The sequence below is a fragment of the Limanda limanda genome, chromosome 7, assembly GCF_963576545.1.
Source record: "Limanda limanda chromosome 7, fLimLim1.1, whole genome shotgun sequence".
Classification (NCBI taxonomy): domain Eukaryota; kingdom Metazoa; phylum Chordata; class Actinopteri; order Pleuronectiformes; family Pleuronectidae; genus Limanda; species Limanda limanda.
The window spans coordinates 15,462,603-15,477,422 of record NC_083642.1 but is presented as its reverse complement, the minus strand read 5'-3'; the positions used below and the strand labels follow the sequence as shown (position 1 = coordinate 15,477,422).

The following is a 14,820-nucleotide window of genomic DNA, read 5'->3' as shown; positions in this document are numbered from 1 at the left end:
TCGCTCTGATGTGCTCTAATGTGTCTGTGAAAACCTCTGCAGGCCTCGATATTTACAGTCAGATAACTATCTTGTCACTGAGGCTCCCTTAGTGGAGACAGAACTGAAGCATAGCCTTGTGGCACCGTGTCATCCTTCCCCACGACAGGGATGAGAGGAAGCAATCCTTTTAGCTCACACTGAAGCAGAGTTAGCCACGGCCGTCTTGACAGATCCTCCTGTTTGATCAGGTCAATGGAAAGAGATCAAGCAGAATATTTAAGCATCACTACAATTGCTGGGCCAAAGTTTCAGATATTGCTGTTCTGCAGAAAACCGATGAGAATACCCAACAGAGGAGAGGCCAGTTGTTTATTCCTGCACAAAAGAAGCATCAAAGGTCGTTGTGCATGACATATTATATTATAGATATGCAGGCTCAATGTATAGGCTCTATAATTTCCTATCTAGGGACGGTAGCTGTTGCAAAATGGTGATTCACAACGGTCTACGTTCTTCATTACCTTTCCCTGCAGAGGTGGGCGGAGGCTTTTAAGATTAAAGTCCGAAGAGGGGGAAGGAAGCAATTGTTGATGCCATTCACATTAGGTCATTAGGATGAGGAATGGTCTTGATATTTAACAACGCTGCAACGTGTCACGCATATGAAAGTGGGGGGAGGTTATCTGCTCGGCAAAATGAATGAGAGCTCAAGCAAAGGGAAAAGCGCAGGGTGGGCAAATGAGATGAAATGCATGCAGTGTTACCGTGCTAAAGAAAACTGTTATTTTGCAGAGTGGTAGAAACCGTGACACTGTGCCATCTAAACTGATTATCCGGGTTTCTGAACCATCTCAGAGTGGCTGAGATAGTAAGAAATGAAGAAACACCTGCAGTCATAAGAAACCTGGATACAGTTATGAATGGGGTTAATTTTCTATCTTTATTCAACAGTGTGATCTTTCAGTTTGAGAGCGGGACTCATTGCTTTCACGTTCCGATTTTGTAATGTTTTTACTCAAATCCCAGCTCTCACACTCAAATACTGCAAGTGCTCGCTTGTTGTGGTTACTGTTGGGTTTCTCTACAAATGTTAAAGTCTCGACCTTCATTTCTTATGATTTTGAGCTAAAATTGAACTGAATTGAATACCTTGTATTGTTATTTATTAATTTTTTGCCACAGATTTTGTAAGCAGCATTTCGTAACCTGGTTGAGATAAGTGCAATATAAATAAAGCCTTCATTTTTTCCCCCTCTGTGATTGGATTTTTTTGTCTGTCTATAGTCCGTTCAAAAATCCCAAACCAAGAAGGCCAGGTGTATTGTTGACATGTTTAATTTGTTCTGCCCTGGTTGTGGGTTTGTTACTTCTTAACACTAGTTACTTTAACTGGGTTTAAGTAAAACTGAAGCTGGAGCACAGGAAATCTGTCCTGAGTGTAAGTACATATAGTTTCACCACAAGCAGAACAAATCTAAGCACATGCAGGCGTATTTGAGTTACTTATATGGACATACACACACACACACGTGTATTTTATTGGATCTGGTGTAATTGATTGGAGTAACTGAACCAAACCAGTTGAGTGACGGACCAGCAGAGATGGAGGGCAGACAGATAACGTGGCATTGTGCCACAGTAAACATGAGAGGTGGTCGGCAGATCATAGTTCAACAGAATAGCACAAGGCTGCCAAAACTCTATATGGGATTAATGGGATTATAACCTTAATCCCACTGATCTTCATACACAGTTCACACTTCATTGACTCGGGAAAAAAAGTAGAGTGTTAAAAGTGTAGTGTCTGATTCCGAAGGACACCAGAGCACATAACTGTATTTCTCAGCGAGGAAAAGAGAACTGCTTCCTGCTGGTGCTGCAGTATTGTGTTTAAAGCAGGTATAGCTAAGGGCAACCTGAGTGGAGTCTTTGATGCTTTGTTAGGAAACAGCACAAAGCCAATAAACAGTGCAGAGAAATGTTCAGAGGAAACGAGTTTGTTTGCTTCTTTATCTCCAGCGGAAACGTCGGGAGAGCATTTCATCACTGGATATCATCCTTTTATGTCCCTCATGTCGTGTTGTGTTATCTATAGTTTTGTCTTGTTTGGATACATATTCTCTCACTGTTGCATGACGACCATTATCACAACCTCAATGGAAGAAAACTTGTCTTGTTATGCGTTGTGTGAATTCAGCTTTGCTCTTACACAAAGAATAAATATGAAATACAGCTACATTTTGATTGTATTCCATTTTTATGAGTGTGTAGTGATGTAATGAGGTCGTTGTTGACATTTTTACTACACAAATTACGGCCGGGGCTTCAATCAGTAGGACAACGTTTGATTTGTTGTGGAGTCCAAATCGATGAGATGTTCATCAACCACCTTCAAGTAAAAAAAATAAATTGACAAATTTGTTTTTTTGGACATAATAGAGAGGATTAGATTTTCAATCAATCGAGAAATGTTCTCTGTTTTTAATTCCACCGTGTACTTTCATCCTTGTGTTTTCTCCTGCCAATGAGAAAACCTCTCTCTGGAGGACGTGACGAGCCCATTTCCCCCCCCGCTCCGGCAGGAACAGAACATCCCTCTCTCGGTGAGGCCAGAAGAAGAGCCCACTTCTCTTTGTTATAACACAAATGATGCAAGTTGCATTTGATCCCGTTTCCCCACTGCAGGTGAATGATACTGAATCAAAGCCAATTTTCTGTTTATACCTGTCGGGTCATGAGGCCACAGCACCTTTGGCCCCCCCCTCCCCCTGGCGTGGCGGGAAGCGAATAATGGAATCCAAATCGTGTTACGCTGGTCGCCCTGACCTTCTCTGTGGTAGTTACTGCTGAGACTATAGATTGCCAACTCTGTGCCGACAGATTGTTTTTCAGCTGCTAAATAGATTAACAACTCGTAGTGTTAAACGTGGGGCAGCGAAGCCCTCGCTCAGACTCCTCAAGGATGCTCTCTCCCACCTTTCCAGACGGCACATGGCCATGAAAGGAATGAACGCATTCTGCTCAGAGTGAAAAACAAATTAGTTAAGCTTATCTACTGTGTAAAAACCTCACCTGCCCTTGTATGCACTCGCACCTGAGGCCTCTATTAATAGTGTGAAGCTAAAAATCCATTGCCTTATTATGTACAAATCTTTGAAGAAAAAAAAAAGACGACCTTTACCAAGTGGTTAAATGAACTGCCTCTTTTCATGGAAGAAAAAAGGTGAGATTTTTAGATGTTGTCCCTGAGGAGTCATAAACAGATCAATTCACAGTGTGAAGGCCGGGTGAAAAAAAATAAAGCAGTTTGCTACAAGTGTTTCTGTTTTTGCCTCTTGTAGAACCCAAATGGTTTCTATTAAGTTCTTGTTTCATCGGACAAAAGGGGCTCTTGTACAATCAGGACAGCAGGAATACGCACAGAGAGAGGGGCCCTTGTTGATGCTCCGTCTCGGAGGCCAAATTGGCATTTAGCGAGCCAGCAGAATCTCCTAATTGTGTGTGATGTCCCGAAGCAGAGGACGCTGATCGCTGTAAGCAGTTCGAAACACCTCGACTCCCAGTTAAGCATTATTGACAAACACGCGGCTAATCGGGCAAATAAACGCTATCGCTGCGTCTGTCTCTCTACTCACAGTGCTACTTGGATCAGTTTGATGAGTTTCCCTCTCTTCCACTCATTTAAATGTGGAGCACAGATGTTCAATCCAAAAGAACGGCTGCTTTGAAGCCTCCCGTCAGTCAGTCCGCGAGCTAACTGCATTAACCATCAACTTTAAAAGAAGTCTCTGAAGTCGAGATGAGTGAACCGATGCCCTCCGCTTCTCCTGAGTGAACTTGTACGGAGTCACGCAGCCGTGCTACTCGACACACCCAGTTTGACATCTTGTGAAGATGATTCTATTACACTCTTTTCTTTTTTATTAAACAGAAATAAAACTGAAGATGTTTTGGAGACAGGGTAAAAAGTCATTGGCTCAGCTCCCACTACAAACAAAACCAGACATTCATTTCTCTGGCCACATTAACCCAATTACAATTGCACTTATTGCCACCTTAAGAAAATACCAAGAACTAAATAACTAATGCCTCATCTACAAGTCTCTCTGAAAAGGATTGATCAGACGCTGCAGCTGATTTAAAAGCACTGCTGCTCGAGTCCTCACTTAACCCAAGAAGGTGGATCATATCTTTACAGTTCTCAGATCTTTACACTGACTCCCTAACTGTCAAGTAACTGACATCAAATACCGCTGTTGGTATATAAAACACTGGTTAAGGGGCAAGACACATTTCTGGTCTACTGATCCCTTTGAACCATCCACACACCGAAGGGTCTGCTGTGAATCAAAAGTAGACATGAGAGAAGCAAAGCAGTTCAAATGTTATGCTCCACAAATCTGGAAAAAAAACTTCCAGAGATTCCTTCAGGTCGATGCAGAGGACTCTCCTGTTTGCAACCGCCTTTTGTTAAATCAAATATCTGCTGATTTCAAACAACCTTAACTCTTGTTCATCTTATCATGCAACTTATTGATTGAAATGTGTTAATTTATTTATATTAAATTATGAATTTGATCATTTGTTTGTGTTGTCTGGTGTTTTCACAGCTTGTCAGGACGTCAAGTTGAACTGAATTATCTTCCAAATGCATTTCACGTCAGTGAGTCAGCTGGAAAAAATCTTAAGTTTACCAAAAGCAGCATTGTCAGCTAACAACATGGTGCTTTAGTTGTTTTGAATTTCATTATTTAATATAGCGAACACATTGAATAAAAATACAATATATGCCATATACTGTATTTAAAGTATTGCAATACAATATGCTTGTTTTGTATAATATGACACAATAATAATAGATTTCTTGTTTTGCAATTGTTGTATCAAGCAAACCTAAAATGTGCTAGAAATGATCTGTAGAAATAAATAAGAGCAGATACAATGTTGAAATGAGGAGTAGTTCACCGTGCAGACACAAGGATGAGAGTCTTTTGGGAGAGTAATAAAATATTTCACATCTGTATGATGATACCAAGATTGATGTCATTTCATGCAACCTTGTTTTTCAGAACTTCAAACAGGTTTTCAGATGTCTTACAGAATGTCCTATTTGTTTTTTTAGAGAGATGATTCAGTTGAGTCGAGCGTGAATGATTTCATGAGAGCAGCTTCAATGTTTATCACGACTTAATTCTAAAAAAACATTAGCATTCATCGCCGGCCTCTGTTTGTCATTCAACATCTGCACTGGTGTGAGCAGTCATCATTCAACATGTGTATCAACATCTGCACTGGTGTGAGCAGTCATTACTTAACATTGGTACCAGCCATCAAAGTGAGATCTTAATAGGTCCCTGTTGATTGCTCTCACTTTGTTCCCTGAGTCTCTGTCACGCAAACGGATATGACAGAGACTCACTATGGAGCCATTTGAAGCTCAGGTCTCCACCAACAGTGTGAGATGGACTTTTATGGACTTTTCTCCCCAGACTCTGCTGCTTTAATTATAATTGCTTGTTTGACTGGGAATATTTTAGCAAGCTGCCACGTGAAACTTCTATATTTAGAGGGTTTGAAAAAAACCTCATCAAGTTCTGTATTACTCTGGTACAAAGAGACATTATACCACATATTATAACTGCTGAAGACAGTGCGGGTCCTCAGAGGCAAATCACTATCACACATTCGGGTCTCGCGTCCTTTAATGATATCTTTCCGGCATGAAGTTCAGAAAGTTTTGCAAAAAGTGTTTCAAGAGGAGATTCCATTGGAAGTGGAGACTGTGAACATGGACGCCCTGGCTTCAGAGCAGGAAATTTGTTTCAGATTCTTAGCGCGACTGAATTGAATGGATTGACTTTATTTAAGATTTATACTGTATAGGATGGAAATAATCCCTTTTTCTATCAGACTGCAAGGAGACAAGTGATTGAAAAGAAGGTAATGTTGGATTGGGAACCTAACAACTGTGTTACCCATTTTTAATAAATGTTCTCATTGTAATGTAATTTGATTTATATGAAGGCGCACTTCCAATCTTTAGTTCACTTAGGCAAATTAGGTTTTCCATTTTGTATGTTACATTTATTTTGTAATTGTTTTAATCTATACTATATTCAGTATTTTGGTCCTTATGCGCACTGTTCTTTTTGTTCTAAGTCGGCCCCACTGTGTATCGCCATGAAGGAGTCTTGCAGAAGGCTTTGACAGATAAGCTTTCACTGTAAAATTGTTTTCATTGCTTATATAGAGCGTGACAAACACAATTAAAGAAAGTACTTCAGAAAAGCTAGACGTGATTTTAACAGGAATAAAGAAGCAAAATATGAGGAAATATATTTCTTTACAGAAGTGATTTAGAGTAATTAATGGAATTAGAAAGCAGGTTGACTCTAGCACGACAAACTGGTCAGTGCACATATTAATCCTCGGCTTCTCACACCAGAGAAATAAATAATTGACATCAAACCTCCTCCGCTGTTATCAAATCTGTCATGTTTTAATACGTTTTATCAAAACAAATCAAGAATTCAAGAAAAAATCTATTAGTTTTAGTTCACTTTCATCATTTCTGTTTCCATCTTAAAAGGTTTGAATCCATCCCTGGGTTCAGTTAAAGCAAATTTCTGTTTTGGCCTTGGACATTAAAGAAGAACACAGAGTAAAGACCCGTTTCAGTTTGTGATGGAGGCTTGAAAAAAAAATACTGAATCATACATGTCCCACTGATAACAGACCCGAGGACATAAAATCAATATTACATTAAACTGCCATGTTATCTCGACATCCAGGGTATATTCGCACGTTATGTAACGCTTTCTTTTTATTTTTTACATCTATTCCCACAACTGCAAGTGGAGATAGGCAAAGAGACAAGCTCAATGACATCATGAAGTCACATACTGTACATTGCTATTATTTTCTACATTTACCTTTCCTCCCTTGGCTCCCTTGGCTCCCACGCCAGCACACCCACGACAGTCACTGTGGTTTTGATTACAGTTCATTTCCTGCTTCTATTGTAGGGCGGACGGCACATTCACAGCTAATGGGTTTAATATGCTAATGTTGTGCTGCATTCGCATGCTCTAGTGTGTGGCATAATTCACCACACCAACAGAAAAGGTTGCTGTTATTTGTAAAATGAACTTTATTATCATGTTACGTGTACGGCCATATTATGATTCCTGCCCACAGGCTATCAAATGAACGCGACCACGAGAGTGGCGTGACAGCCGACGTGTTTTCAGTAAAAGATGCCATTTACCTGCATCACTCAATCATTTTGCTTTGCATTTTCTCAGCGACAGAGAACTCTGATACATGGCTCTCATTAAAACCACATTATAAACAGAACTGATTTGTACCAGTGTTCACACGTTCGCATCTTAATGCAGTCACGTGGGAAATGCCATACATTACATCTTTCCCCGTTATTATCCCCAAAACAAATAAGCGAGTGGAAACCGGCTCAAGAGCAAACACCAGAAGATTACGACTGTCCTCATGTGCAATGCTTGTACAAATATAGAAATGATTGAGTGTGGTATATCATTCAGTGTGAGTTTCAAGTTTATGCTAATATGACGGGAAAAGTACAAAGAAAATGGTGAATGCTTTGTGCACATATACTCCAACATGTCAAATTTCAATATTTCAATATCCTATACAATATCCCAAATTAATTACTACTTTTAATTCCTTAGCTTAATTCCTTCTCATGTCAGGTTTCTTTAGGCACTGGTCCTGCATTACTCTGTAAAAACTTTATAGGTTATAACACACAATAGACTTCATATTTTATATTATTATATTAGATTTAATAATCTATTGTTTCAATCACATTCTGTAATATTTTATCTTTAAATTGATTCCAAAATTTCATTCCCATCAAAGACAATTTTTTGACATGTAGTGACTCACTATCAATGTAGGGACAAACGTATGGTCCCACTAATGATATACAAAACAACCAAGGGCCTTTTTTCACTTTCTTTTGTGTGTGTGATGTATGGTATTTGGGGGGTTCGGGAGGCAGTCAGCAGTGATGGTTAATGTTAACTAAGATAAGTCAGTAAGATGTTCTCATTGTATTGTGTTTGTTGGGGGGGGGGGGGAGACAGCAAGAGAACAGAGGGTTTTGGGAAACAAAAAGTAATAGAGAACACAATGCGGAGAAATGGGTCAAGCTTGAAAAAAAAAGAAATCTGCTGGAGAGAGAGAATAAATGAGAGATGAAGTGTGGAAAATAGGGAAAGGGGTGCTGATGTGCTTCTTAAGCAGGTCATTGGATGCAGTGTGCCTTGGGAGGGCTTGTTTAAGCATGGCTAACAGATTCCCCCCGGTCTCTGCAGGAGCTGTTCCTCAAAGCTGCAGTCCAGAGAGGCTCTGTCACATCAGGATGCATGACAAGGAAATGGAGCACGGAGCCATTAAACAACTTTTGAGCTATCGTCTATGACAGGAGGGGAGGGGAACTCCATTAGCCCAACACCGTGGATAAACTATTCCAAAAGGATGGGGCTGAATAAAACTGTGCCTGGAAGTCATTAGGAAGAGAACATTTAACTAAAGCAATATTTAGCTTTATTCTTGTGTATCTGCATTACCTGCTAACAAGTACTATTTTATCACCATTATCCTCAGCTGCAGATAAATTAGCCATTGCAGCAGAGCAGATTGCAGAGTCTCTGCGGTTACCAAGGTGCCCTGCTGAAGATTCACGATCAATACGTTTGTGCATCATGTCTGCCTGGGGCTCCTGAGCCGCCTGCCTGTTTCTGATGTGCGGTGTGAAGCCCTGTTTACAGCACACTGGTGAACACTGTCTCTTGATCCTGCTCATCCTCTTATTCAGCGCTGAAGGGCACCGAGCTCTGTTATCCACCGCCACCAGTCCCTGGCAGAGTTCATGGTCGACACCAAAGCCCTGCTGTTCACACCAACCCTCCGGCTCCCGGGGCCAGCACTGCCCCTCACTTCACATAGATGCCTGCACACACCGCACTTCACATCCTCACACACAAGCACGACATCTGTAGAGTCAAAACCTCCTTCTCACTGAAAACAGACAGACGTTGTTCAAAGAGCTACACAGGCGGGTCCATGGGTGCTGCCTTCGATCCACTCTCTCCGTCGTAGATCTCCTACCTAATGACAGTAATTGCGCTGAGGTAGCTCCCAGTCGTGTTCAATTACCCGGTTCCCATTCAGCCCAAGCACATGGTTCTAATCTTGCAGTGTAATGTATGACACCGATGGCTCTGGAAGACAGACATATTCATCACTGCCTCAATTTAGCTGGATCGTGTGAAATACTGCAGGGGAGCTCCACCACAGTTGAATGGGCTGAGAGGTGCCACTGAGTTTTCATCACGTGATGATGTCTGAAAACTGCAAAGTTAAAACATGTCTCGTCGAGAGGACAAGTTGAGTAGTGCTGAGCGAATTATAAAACTAGGATGGCCCTCAGAGAGCACATAGGCCAAATAATTTTCTTATGAAACCACAATTAATAGCCCTAGATCCTGATTTTAACATGGATCTGCCCCAAATTAGCACATGTCGGATTTATTTCAACAATGTCACAATGTTAAAGTGTGTAAAAATCCTGCATCCGCCCCCTGATCCAGACACACAACTAAATTAAATGGGTTATTTCACGGGTCGTGCATCACTTCTCCAGGAGATTTTATGGAAATTAGTGGAGTGGTTTCTGTGTAATGTTGAAAACTAACAAACCAACACAGACAAGAACATAGACTCACCCCAGAGGCTTCTCCAGGCGACTGGCAGGTGAGCCCACAATCTCTCCCAGTGTACAGTGCACCTGTCCCAGGAAGTCCTACCATGGAGGGAGAACATAAAATGGGATGAAGAGAGACACAGGTTGGGGGAAAAGGATGGGGGCATTCAGATGGATCGCGGGAGGATAACAAGGAGAGTCGGTGAGGAGTTAAGCATTGTTTACAGACAATGTACGGTTGTAAATTAGGGACGTCTGAGGAAGACACGTACGTTAGAGTCGGTCGGCTTCCAGGGTGGAGAAGGAGGAGGAGGAGGAGGAGGAGGAGGAGGAGGAGGAGGAGGAGGAGGAGGAGGAGGAGGAGGAGGGGGAGGAGGAGAGAGAGACCAAGCAGCAAGAAGTGACACAACAGAGCATATCATGGAACAGAAGGCACACCACTCAAATACCAGACTGTCATCAAGCACGTGCACGAAAGAAGAGCAAAAGTGGATGTGTGGAGTAGCAGAGAGGCAGAGCAGGCACAGTGGAGAGGAAGAGTCACGGCATCTCAGAGAAAGAGAAAATTAGCACCAGGGGGAAAGAAAACAGCAAAAAGGTAGAAACTGTTTGTCTCCAGCACATGGACCACAATGGGAAAGCATCACAAACGAGCATCACAGTGATGGAAGCAGAGTTAATGATAAAAGAATTTGGTTGTGTGGAAACCAAGGGCTGTAAACACATTCATTAGGTGTCTGTTTAACATGTGTAGGAGTTTATCTATCAAAGCTTTTAGCATGATTTATGACAATAACATACATTCACCTTAAATGGGCTGTTTACCTGAATGTATGTTCATTAACAAAGCACTCTCCCCTCTCAGACTTCAATTTTCAGAATATATGTTTATTGATTCAAGTGACTGCATGCTGTCTTGGAAATGAAAATCTAAATTGCAAACCACACCACGGAGCACGCAGGGAAATGTGTCGAAAAGCTTTGATAATGTGCAATGCTTCATTTCTAATTTAATAAAAGATAATGAGTATGTGCTGGTTGCCAATGAAAGTTTGATTGTTATTGCTCTGGAGAAATAAAACACCTCATTTTCAAAAATGAGGCAGATGGGAGGTAAAGAAAAGTAAACATTTTCTTTGGCAGTTGAAGCATAATTCTCTCATTACAAACGTTGGTTTGCACAGAACCTAAATATTAAAGACATGCACGAATCAAACAGATGCAAAGGTAGAATATTAAATAAGAATCCTGGGCCACAAAGAAAATAAAGATCTTCACTTACATGCTTTGCCAGATCTGGACTTTTAGAGTCAACATCGTACCTGAAATCAAAAAGGGGCAACGAATCACATCAGGCAAAACTACAGGAGCTCAAGAATGACGACCGGCTCAAACAGGAGACACACTGGCTGCAGCCTGGACAATGTCTGGCTGTCAATCACACACCTGGGTCACTGGGTGAAAGCAAAATGGAGCAACCGAGGGGGACAAAAGCAAGCAATAATGTGACAGTTAATTAAGGGAAGTCATTGTATAGTTTATGCATTTAATTTCCGCTCTATGCCAGGGAGATTCGAATTGAAACAATCTTCCGATGCATAAAAAAGTTTTGTGCATCTGACAGTCAAACTTAATGTAAAAGTAATTAAGCCTCAGTATGCACTGGCTCCCACCTCTGCGATAAAGGCGAGATGTAAATGAGTAACACTAATTGTATGGGGATGCTCTCCCTCCTTTGCTGTTCCATGGTCGCACCATGATAACACGCTAAATTAATTCATTAAGTGTCTTAAAATCCTCAGAGACCCCCAGTGTGATACGTACGGCAGGTCCACCGGGGGTTTCATGCTTGAAGGGATGAATTTTTTTTTTTAAAGCATATCTCTTTTTCTTGAGGAGGGGTGAGGAGGAAATGACGCTGAGTCTGTTCTGAGGGATCCTCAAAATGAAAGCGCACCTTCCTGACCCTCTCACTCGTCTGACCTTCTCAAGAGGGAAAAGGTGGCTCGATGTGAAAGAGGGAAAAGACAAGGGGTCTCGGTGAGTTTCACAGGACTTGGTTTTGAGACGCTCCCTTTTCTGAGCAGCAGGGAGATTAAGGATAAAACTTTGTATGAAATATTTATTACCCTTATACCAATCTGCCTTCAACGAGCGCCTATTGAGACACTGTACCGATGAATAATTCCTCAGGAGAGAGCCAAGCTGAAAAAAGGACTTAGAGAGAGGGGGAGAGAAAATGAGAGGCAGAGTGGAATGAGATATGGAAGAGTGAGGAAGAGGATGAGGTGGAAGCAAAAGGAGGAACTGGAGGACTGGGTGAGAAAAAGGGCGGCACATCTGGGGGGGTTTCCTCAGAGGAGCAGATCAGAGGATATTACTTACACGTCAAAGCGCAGGTTCTGCTTCTCCTCAAAGAAGTAGTCCAGGATGTACTTCCTGACAAAGTCCGGGTTGAGGGTGTTGTCTATCACCTCCGTTCTGCCAAACTAGATGAGAACCAGGAGAGAGGAGGGGGTGAATAATATAGCCGAGGAAGATGCAACAGCACAGATCACACAACACATCATGCATCGAATCAGAGACGTGACATGTATCGCTTTATTACGTCACCCCACCCATGACGTCCATGTGAAAATCACAGATCAGATTTGATTAACACAAGTCACTGATCTCTACAGCTCCTCCCTCTTCTCATTGTGCTGGTGGATGATCGAGGAAAGCACGAGTCTAATTACGCTCGTTTAATTAACACCACATTCACGCAACTGTCACATCCACTTCAGAACAGAGGGAGAAGGGAACTAGGCAAAGTAAAACTGTCATTTTCACACTTCTCACATGGGGGGAGGATGGAAAACCGTCTCCTGCTCTGTGGTGTCCGGATGGAAATTGTAACCTGCAGGCGCAAGCGACCGGTGTAAAGGATTTGTCAGTGTTACAGATCCTCTCTGATGAGGGGATGTGCTGATAAACAAATCAACAGACACAGAGAGTGTCACCCCCTTCCCCCCCCGCACGAGCACACCATCCAGGATGAATAATTCAAAGTCGGACCTGCATAAATAACATATCCCCAGAAGTGAGTGTTACCAGAAACTGACACAGTGGATGTATAATCGCGCTGGTCTGGGCTTAATCAACAGTTGAAACAGCAGGATTACAGACTAACACCTTCGTGATTACATCCAGTGGAGGTGAAACCATGGGGGGGGGGGGGGGGGTTGTCTCAAATAGGATACTGCAGTCAGTTCACATGCAGTATACTCTCTAGTGTAAGCTATGCAGTGGTGGGATGTAGCAAAGTACATTTACTTCAGTACTGTACCCATTTATTTTCATGTATCTTTACTTAAGTGCATTTATTTTCAGGTACTTTTCACTTTTATTCCGCAATCAGCTAATATCATACTTTTTACTCCAACACGATTTTATAATGCACTGCCTTACATGTTCACATTATTTAAATGTTATCAATAGTTAGAGTGGAATCGATCCATTGATCCAATCAGAGCGGGAAGGTAACATTAGACTCCGCCTCCTGCTGCGGCAGCATCACTGCTGAAGAAGAACCACTGAATTCCGAGGGGGTCGACGCTGACACTCAGCTGGTAATTAATAACCTAATATATTTCTTCATGAATATGTCAGTCTGTACTTTTCTTTGATCAAAGAGAATATACAGTAGCTTTGGTTAATGATGTGGCAGCATTAGGGAATAGGCTACACTCTGCAAGTACTTTCACTTTTAATGCATTTAAAATTGAGCACTTAGAAATGTTGATGCGGTATTTTAACGTCTATTTATTTCCTTTTACTTTCCATAAAATGTATGGAAAATGTATGAGGGCTTCTTCAACCAGCGGTAAGGAGTGATAACATTGATGGCGACGGTTGAGAGTGAGCGAGAAGGCCGGTGTTTTACATTCAACTTTTTGACCAATAGGTGCATATCAATGTATATGCATACTGTGTATTTCCCTATGACAGTTTGAACACACACAAAATACAAAGTGACGATGGAAGAATGCAAATAGTGACACAGCACGAGACAACAGGAGAAACATTACACCAGTACAATAGATGGACAGTCAGGCTTGGTTGTGAGGGTGGATTTGTTGAAGTGTGACCTGCCAACGAACATAAAAGTGTGTCTAAGCCTATAAAAGTTTAACGACTGTGTGGCGCTGCCTCTTCTCTCACTCCTCCTGTCAGAAAGTGTCGTTCCAGCAGATGCAAAGGACGTGAAATCTCCACCGAGCCGACAAGAACCTATTTCATTGACAGGAGATGAATGTGGCGGCAGGGGGACGGATGGGATATTCACTTTGGTCACAGGCCAAACTTAACAAAGGAAGATGAATCAGCACCAGAACAAAGAACAGCCACCCGAAGAAATAAAAGATCTCCCACTTCACATTTTACTCCTACTTTGGCAAGTACACAGTCTGTCTTAAAAGCCAGAGTCGCGAAATAACTGCAATTAACTGTCAACTTTTAAAAAATGGGGTGAGTGGAGAGCTATGCACTGGCAGTATGCACTTCTTCACCTCCAATAATCCTAACTAGAATGAATTGTGAGCTGGAGTGTCAGAAAATTCATCTCGGTGAAAGATTAACGTCCGTGACTTTGACAGAAAGTGGAAGGACCTGCTTGAATTCAGGGAGGTTATATTGCGTCCACTGCCCAGCTGAGTGAAAGTGGTCCACGGGGGGGAGGGACCTGTCACGCTCCAGGAGTAATAACAAATGAGAGAGTTGAGGATTAAGACTTTGGTGTCATGTGGTAACAGAGTAATGGGTTACACCTACAGTTTTATTCATTCGACCATGGATGCTGACTCAAATTATTCACTGGGACATGGGTCCTTAGAGGGAACAGATGATGACATCCCCAGAGAATCAAAATCCAATAGATCCATAAGATTTGTCTTCCTATTCTTCTCCTAATGGAAGAATGTGAGCGACTAGCGGACGATGGAGGTTTGTAACTGGATAACAGACGCTTGGTGGCACAGTGAAAGCTGCCCTGACCATATCTACTCTCAGGAGGACAAAAACAAATTACACGATGGCAGCGCAAAAGAGGCGCT

General features: G+C 42.0%; 1 protein-coding gene across 1 annotated transcript in view; it reads right to left on the bottom strand.

Moving 5' to 3' along the window:
• Positions 1 to 14,820, bottom strand: part of cpne5a (copine Va) — a 67,730-nt gene that overhangs the window by 35,209 nt on the left and 17,701 nt on the right. Inside the window, exons 4-7 of the mRNA XM_061075097.1 lie at positions 12,113 to 12,216; positions 11,010 to 11,049; positions 10,000 to 10,014; positions 9,750 to 9,826 (exon numbers count right to left, since the gene is read on the bottom strand). Of these exons, the coding sequence (XP_060931080.1) occupies positions 9,750 to 9,826; positions 10,000 to 10,014; positions 11,010 to 11,049; positions 12,113 to 12,216 (236 nt within the window). The remainder of the gene's footprint in view (positions 1 to 9,749; positions 9,827 to 9,999; positions 10,015 to 11,009; positions 11,050 to 12,112; positions 12,217 to 14,820) is intronic.